Here is a 7,857-nt window from a genome sequence, read left to right on the forward strand (position 1 = left end):
TCACCACATAAGCTCATAACACTATCAGATACTTCCTGTCGCTACTTATGACAGAACTCAAACAGTAGTGGTGTGTAGAAGCACAGATTTATGAGGAGAGGCTTATCACATGTCCCGACTGTGATCATTTAGAATCATCACTTGACATAATGGAATGACATGTGGGTCGGATGTGGGTGTCCTATGCAATGGAAGAGTGGGGCCTGAATTGCCGATGTTGTAACAGCATTCGACCTCAGCAATGATGGCTATCGTAGTCTTGTAAGTAGTATGTTATTGTGTCATGATAGGTAGATAATCATTATCAATCATCTCCTAGTGTTCCAGCTTCCGAGCCTGTACACGCATCCTATCCTCCTCACGCATATGCTCTAGTTTCTCAGAAGTACCACTAGTCCAAGATAACACCTGTACACCACACGCTGGATGCTCCCACTGACTCCGTCATCGTCTCTTGGTTGAGATATTCATCATCCGATCCAACATCACTGATGGTCGGTGTTGGTATAGTCGCCGACGTTGGAGTACTACTGTACCTCTCGTCATTAGCCATCCAAGCTCACCCAGATAATCACATCTATGGCCGGCAACTTGTACCTCTGGACCAGTAGCGGTTGGCAATGTGGATGGAGGCAGTGGGGGAGGCTGAGACCAAACATGCGACACAGGCATTGACCGTGTAGACCAACCGATGGTATCATCTGGTCATCTCGCCTTGGTCTAAGCGGGAGGCTGGTCTCTGCCTAATTTGTATTATAGTCATGCTCTGCCGGTACCGGAGAGATCGAGGTTGCACCTCTTGTTGTCTCTGATTTCATACTCGAGGGTTGGGCTATTATCAATAACTAGAATGAGGGCATCAGTGGCCCCCTCATTATTGCTGAGGTGTGGATGAAGGATGCCTTTTATGGCGCAGCAGGGGGTTAGGAAGAGTTTGACCATTTGCTGACCTGACGATGGATATACCTCCACACGTAAGGGAGGGGGATAGGATACATATAGTCGGGTATTGCTCTTCCCGATCTGATGATAATTCCTGGTGGTGGGCGGACGCATCAATCTCAGACACAGCTGCAACAGCATGTACCACCTAACCCGGGCTGCTCCATTAACAACAATACCATCATCACGATCCAAGAACATCGATCAGCATACAGCAAGGATCATGGTAGGAGGAATGTGGGAGCATAAGAGTCGTATACTGCCACTGAATGATCGGAAGCGGTGATGATCAGTATGAGAAATGCCTCCTCTCGTTATTGAGTATATCATACCTAGAAGCCTCGTTACCATCCAAGCAGGGCCTGATGACTACCCTCTCCTACTTGACACTGCTGTTGGTTATAGTTAGCCTGGGTTGCATATAATAGGGGTCACAGCGAGTAAGCTTATCCTGAAAACTGCATTAGTCGATATCAAAGAGCACCATGATAGTGACTTACCATCTTCGAGAAGTGATTGTTGTACCGGGTGATACCGAAGTCGGAACATTCCAGTCTATTGCAGCTATGATACCCTTGCTGTTTACCTACTATCCAAGGTGAATCCCCATATGGAGCGTATTCTCACCCAGTTGTCTCCCGATAGCACTGGTTTCTCTATCCATCGCATAAGTGCTAGCTGTTTTACAGTGGGCGAAGGTGGCTGATTCACAGTGTAGTTGGTCTACACTTACACTCCGTCGCACTCTATGATTCCCTAGTCTTGCCTAAATACATCTCCTTACTATATCCAACAAGGGAGGAGTGACCTGAGGGCCTCTGGTCGGCTTCTGATGACATGCTGCTTTTTGCTCATACTCCTCCTTAGTCACCACATTCGATGGTGTATGCTTACCTACATATACATGATGTGGGTAAGGCTACAGGTATAGCTCACCACAGACTATCTTATGTCGATTATCATCATTCAATGAGGGTCTCATCTCTGGTGTTGGTGGGCTGAGAACGCATGTGCATTGTAGAGTATGTAGGGATGAATATGGATACCGAAGATGTCTTCTATTCATCTGGTAGTGCGCATAGCATTGTGGGAAGGCAGAGTGTAAGATGTGATTATCCATCCTGCGTTGTAGTCGTAGATCGCTGTTCCTATGGGATTGAGGCCCCTGAGGATCATATACAACAGCTATTAGGACCCCTCAGAGAGGCCCACCTCCAATGATAACCTCATAAGTCCTCTTGAATCTTGTGGAGGCATCATTATGTTCCCATTCTCTACTGCTGCGCTTATAGCTGAGGAATCATAAGTGAGCAAGAGTGCACAAGTGAATGCATCTGACAGCCATCGAGTGTGCGACCAGTTGAGCGCACGAATGATATCATGAGACGGCTCGTTCAGTGCCCCTTTTCGGTTGTTAAAGTTAATGACATCAACATCATCAGCAAGGTCTAAGGATAATAAAGGTTCTGCTAGGTTATCATCATCATCCAAGAAGAGGTCATCTTCCAGTACTAGCAGTAGGAGGAGGAGGAGCCTCCAGTCTCCCAGCGTTACTCGAAAGGGAAAGGTCGACAGTAAAGCTGTGGAAGGGCAGAAGATCGAGAGTAAACAACAGGATGATAGTGATGATGAGAGGCAAAGGCGTATAGACCTCATCAAGGGTAAGAGGATGAAGATTACGGAAGAGGTGGGTTATATTAGGGGGTTTTCATGATAGCACATGATGCTCAGGGACTGAAGAATTTATCCAATTATGAATATAAGGCTGGTACACCAACGATGTTGGATAACCTGATGAATAAATATTTTTGGAATAATGTCATACTCTTCATGCCTAAGAAGGTAATAGGCAGAGTATTATTCTTATTATTATGTCCACTTGGTTAGATTGCGCCTAACATGATAACCCTAGTGGGTTTGGCTGCAATGGTCTTATCATACTTCTGCATTGCATATTATACACCAACCTTCACTGAGGAGGCCCCTAAGTGGTCCTACTTAGCCAATGCTATAGGCCTCTTTTTGTAATCATGCCTCTCCATCTAACCTCGAGACATTCGCTTGTCAGTTACCAAACGATGGATGCCATAGATGGTAAACAGGCCAGACGGACGGGAAGCGCTGGTCCTCTGGGTCAACTATTTGATCATGGTTGTGACTCTATCTCAACCACCTTCATCTGTATGAGTGCTATGGCAAGTAAGTGGTATTCTGTGTCTATTGTAGCTTTAACTATATACTAGGCACAGCCATCGGATGCGGTCCTCGAGCTATGGCATTCCTCATGTTCATGATTGTACCCTTCTTCTTAGCCCAATGGGAAGAGTAATATACATTGTCATTGTACATATACACTATCTTTATATTCCAGGTATCATACTCGTGTCTTCCGTAGTGGTCTGTCATTCTATGGTGTAACAGAAGCCCAATTCACAAGTATGGGATTACATATGATATCCTGCTTCTTTGGACCATCAGTGTACTACCTATTGTTCAACATGGTCATACCTAGGTTATCGATCATGTCAGGTGGCACATACAGCCCATACCATTCATCCATCTGGAGATCGTAGATTATATTGTGATTGGTATCAGTGGGGTGACTACTTATGGTAGCATTGATGCTATGTTTAATGTGGCGAGGCATGCAAAGCATACAGTAAGTAGACGATATCTCGGCAACCAGAGGAACCCTCACTACCATACCCAGTCTTGCTCCTCCTCCATCTTAGCGTACCGCAATGATGCAATTGATACCCATTGTGGCCCTCATGGTATGTGGCATGCTCTGGACCCTCATACCAACAGTTCATCCTAGACTTGTCCTCGGGACTTTTGGTAAGTGGTGTCATACTTTGCCTGTTCCCATCACTCTTGTGCTCATACTCAGGCATCGCCTTTACTTATTTAACAAACAATATGATACTGTGTGGTATGACTGGTATGGCCTATCCTAGATATCATTCCCTCTTGGTATGTTGTATGAATGATGGTTATCCCATATGTACCATTATCAGGTACCATTGCCCATCATATTCGTCATAGATTACCTTCATCTATTCCCACGGCACAGTGATATCATCCTAGGTCTATATTTAGGCTTCTTGGTTTACAAGAGCTGGAAGTAGGGTCTCTTTAAGCTCTGCATCATCATCATTATAATGGTCTATCAGGTTTCTGACGGATTCGATGGAGGAGATAAGCATGTATTTGGGGATATACGCCCTCTCTATTACCAGGAAGCGCCAGGCATCACAGTGATAACAAGGCAGCAACAAGACGGCCTGTACTGTATGGAGTCGACCACCACCACCATTGCCTCATTCTTACTGGATGTCTATATGCTCGCTATCACCTCACTGTGACAAGTCAGCTTCTTCATTCACTGTTTCAAGTGGTAGTGTCGTGGATAGCTTCATATGATCGTACTGTAATGATGTAGTATTGTGTTGTTATGGATGCATACGCTCAGTACTATTCTTTATTCTCCCCTTCATGAGATCACCATGTCCACCAGCAGATGAAGGACGGGTTACCCCAGTGATAGGTCCTCCTCCTACCTCTACAGATAGCTCTGGAGTAGTAGTACCACCACAGCTGTCTACCCATCGGTCATTGGTCCCTCACCTATGCCTTGGTCAACTCCTAAATAGTAGACCAGGTTTACAATTGATCATCATTGCGCTCATACCAGCATTCACGGTACTCGTTTTTGGACTTCTATTCCGGAGCATGTTACTTGCCATGTTCTTTATGCATGCTGGGATGATCCTCTTCCCTTTGGCCTTTATTCTGAGCAAGAGTGACTGCACTAATTCTATCCACTCTCTCTGCTTGACCCCTCTACATTGGTATCACCATTATTACCAGTCGGAGATGGCTAGGTCAGTGAGTGGGTATGCTACGTTGTTGCTATCAATAATATCATTCTTTGTTACCACTTTATGTGGTAGCCTTATATACCTCATGTTACAATGTTCAGGTAGATGGTGGCAGATACTCTGTATCGGGTCCTATGAGTCCCAATTGGATATCTTTGGTCTGGGATCACTCAGAGGTGATGCTGCCCATCTCTTCATAGATGTATTACTAGCTCTCTACTTTATCATAGTGAACCCTATTATCGAGGAGTTCTTCTGGCGTATATTCCTTATCAAGGAGTTATCCGATGTCAGTCGGAACGGGCCACTTATGGGGCGCTCGTTACCAGCATTCTTACCAGTACCTACCATTGACGAGGAGGAGGAAGACGATGGTGATGAGATACCATCACCTACCGCCTACCCAGTGGAAGGTATAGTAGATATTGAGGTTGGCAATGGTATAGATGTGTTCATGGATGAGGAGATTGCGAGATCAGCCCCATCGATGGTCGCATCTATATCTCCCACACCATCAGTTGAATTATTAAAATCCTCTTCGGAAAGTATTAACTGGATTGGCTCAGCTCTATATGGTTCCTATCATATACTTGTAGTATGGGCACTACTTAACTCATTCCCTTATGCTATACTAGCCTTCGTCATACTAGTTTTAGTGGGTAGACTACTTATTTGGATAATACAGTCCGAACAGGGGCCCACTGCTACCATATCAGGCTTCTGTCTAGCCACTGCTGTAGGAAGGGTTCCAGGGATAATGGTATCTTACTGCTCATTCTCAGGTACACAGTGGCCTTGATACAGTAGTTGTATTCGCGCTAGCATCAGCCCTGAGGATAGTCCAAGTGAATGGTGTAAATTAGGGAGGAATTGTATTCTCATACCAGGGGTGCTCATATTCCACTGTCTAGGATAACATCCTCCATACTAGCGTGCCTTCCTGTCAACATTGTCACTATGTATCATTGCCTGTGTATATGTAGTATGATATCATTCTAAGGATGTTCCAATATCATTTTCTCACCTCCTGAGCGACGGGTTTTGAATCGAGGTCTCATTCTTATCATACAAGACAGTATCTCATCATCACTATTATGTCCAGTTCAACAGGACACCGCGATGCTGCAGTACAACATCGGATGGGATCGCATCATTCTGGTGATAACGCATGAATGAACGGTTCGATGATGTAGCATTCTGTAAGGCAGGTGGTATGGATGATATGAGTATAGTCACAGTGGCGGCTAATGCTGGATTGAAGTTCGTCAAAGTAGGCAAGTTTTGGCATGTAGCCGTTATTATTCTCTCTCAGAAACACTACGTTATATCATCCATGTACATCATCGGATTACTGGTGGCGCTTTTTGGTATGTATCGTCAATGCAATGGATCCCCCCCCAACTCGATCCTTTCTAGGTACCGGTTTCCACGTGGACCCAATCACAGCCGCACGGTATGGTCAAACCTTGGAACATATCGATGTAGTGCAGGGCCGTCAGTATAGATCAGTTATGCAAAAGTTGGACAGAGCTGATAGAGAGTACTACAATAGTAAAGGTAGTAGCATCAATGACAGTAATGGTAGCCAGTGCAGTACTACTATTACCACTGCTTTAGGGTGGTTCTCATGCAATGACGAGTGCCAGGCTAATTACCAGAAGGTTCAAGACTTGAGGGACCAGAAGGCAGTAGTTGAATCCAAGATATACGATTTACAGGTAGTAAACCTATACTTGTTATGATAAGAACTGATTAATCAGCTTGACGCTAAGAAGACGGTGGGTTTATGGTCAAGCTATGCTGCACAGGATATGAGGAAGGACTTCTGGAATGTATGTATACCCTATGCTTATACTCGATCATCTCTGCCACCATTAGTCCTGGAATGCTGGCAAGGACATGGCGTCTCATTGGACTCTCTGGGATGCATTATTCATAGTAGCAGGTGGCGATTCTAGAGATGAGACTCTGGTATCCATGATATTACAGACAGTGTTACAGTAGGGCCTGAACCAGTACCATGGTATGAGCATGTTGTATACAAGGTACATCATGAATTTAACAGTTGGCCTCATAGCAGCTATAGGCGCATTTGTCACTACTGTACCAGTGGCTATCGCTTCCTATGGCCCTGGTCTTATTGAAGGTATAGTAGCCTTTAGATAGTCGCATTAAAAGTGGCTCTCTATAGGCGTTGCATACTTCCTTCTGGTTCTCTGTGCGGCAGCTGCTGTTGTGGTATCTTTCCTCGGTACCATTTACGGTGGTATAGCAGGAAGCGGATACTACTTGATAAAGAAGGTATTCTTCATATAAGGTGAGTCCTCCAGGACTGAATTTCATTATCAGGCGCTAGATAGAGTGGAAGCAGACCCCCAGCAACAGCGGTATCGTGAGGTACGGTACGATGAGCGATATCGTCCTCATTACGAATAAAATGCCATTTGGATGATATGGACATTTAATAGATGATCCTATGCGTTCCCATCAGTAGTGAAGTTTCTTGTTATGATGGAATTGTGTTGTTACATGACTGGGATTAACCCTCCATGCGTGAATTATACGAATGACGGCTATATGGCTCTTCAATTTAGCTATTACAACATCACCTTTAACTACAGTAATGATGATTTTCGCACGCGCCTTCATTCTTGCTGTAAGTGAACTGTCCCCTAACCCTGCTCCTGTGAACCAACAATAATCAGATTATCGCCGGAGCCTGTGTTGGTACGGAGAGCTCCCATCACCACCACCACAGCAAACACCATGGAAAGCACCAGCTACTACGCAAGGGCCACTTCATGCATGTGCTGAAGGAGAAAGGCTTGCTGCTCTCTAACAACAACGAGGAGCAACCTCTCCCGAGTCCAATTCATATCGATCCTGTTCAAATAGACTTCAGCAAGGTATACTGCTCTCAACTCATACTACTGTTATTATATTGCTCAGATTGGACAAAGTCTTCAGAGAAGGATTAGGCAGGACGAAAGTATGATAATAAGGAGGCTTGCACTCTACAATATGGCATTGATCT

General features: G+C 44.9%; 2 protein-coding genes across 2 annotated transcripts; both read left to right on the forward strand.

The window, feature by feature from the left end:
• Positions 1 to 2,365: 2,365 nt before the first annotated feature.
• Pmar_PMAR029107 (ethanolaminephosphotransferase, putative) lies at positions 2,366 to 4,203 on the forward strand (the record flags this gene model as incomplete). The annotated part of the gene is made up of 11 exons (XM_002764621.1): positions 2,366 to 2,629; positions 2,674 to 2,784; positions 2,830 to 2,966; positions 3,011 to 3,141; positions 3,186 to 3,267; positions 3,314 to 3,421; positions 3,472 to 3,601; positions 3,675 to 3,780; positions 3,833 to 3,915; positions 3,960 to 4,066; positions 4,116 to 4,203. 11 exons carry the CDS (start codon positions 2,366 to 2,368, stop codon positions 4,201 to 4,203), a joined length of 1,347 nt encoding a protein of 448 aa, XP_002764667.1.
• A 1,788-nt stretch (positions 4,204 to 5,991) lies between these two features.
• Positions 5,992 to 7,259, forward strand: Pmar_PMAR029108 (hypothetical protein; the record flags this gene model as incomplete). Its single annotated transcript, XM_002764622.1, has 9 exons — positions 5,992 to 6,093; positions 6,136 to 6,190; positions 6,240 to 6,380; positions 6,441 to 6,541; positions 6,584 to 6,655; positions 6,702 to 6,823; positions 6,869 to 6,969; positions 7,015 to 7,124; positions 7,173 to 7,259. 9 exons carry the CDS (start codon positions 5,992 to 5,994, stop codon positions 7,257 to 7,259), a joined length of 891 nt encoding a protein of 296 aa, XP_002764668.1.
• Positions 7,260 to 7,857: the final 598 nt, after the last annotated feature.

Source organism: Perkinsus marinus, assembly GCF_000006405.1.
Source record: "Perkinsus marinus ATCC 50983 genomic scaffold scf_1104296976606, whole genome shotgun sequence".
In the NCBI taxonomy this organism is placed as follows: Eukaryota; Perkinsozoa; order Perkinsida; family Perkinsidae; genus Perkinsus; species Perkinsus marinus.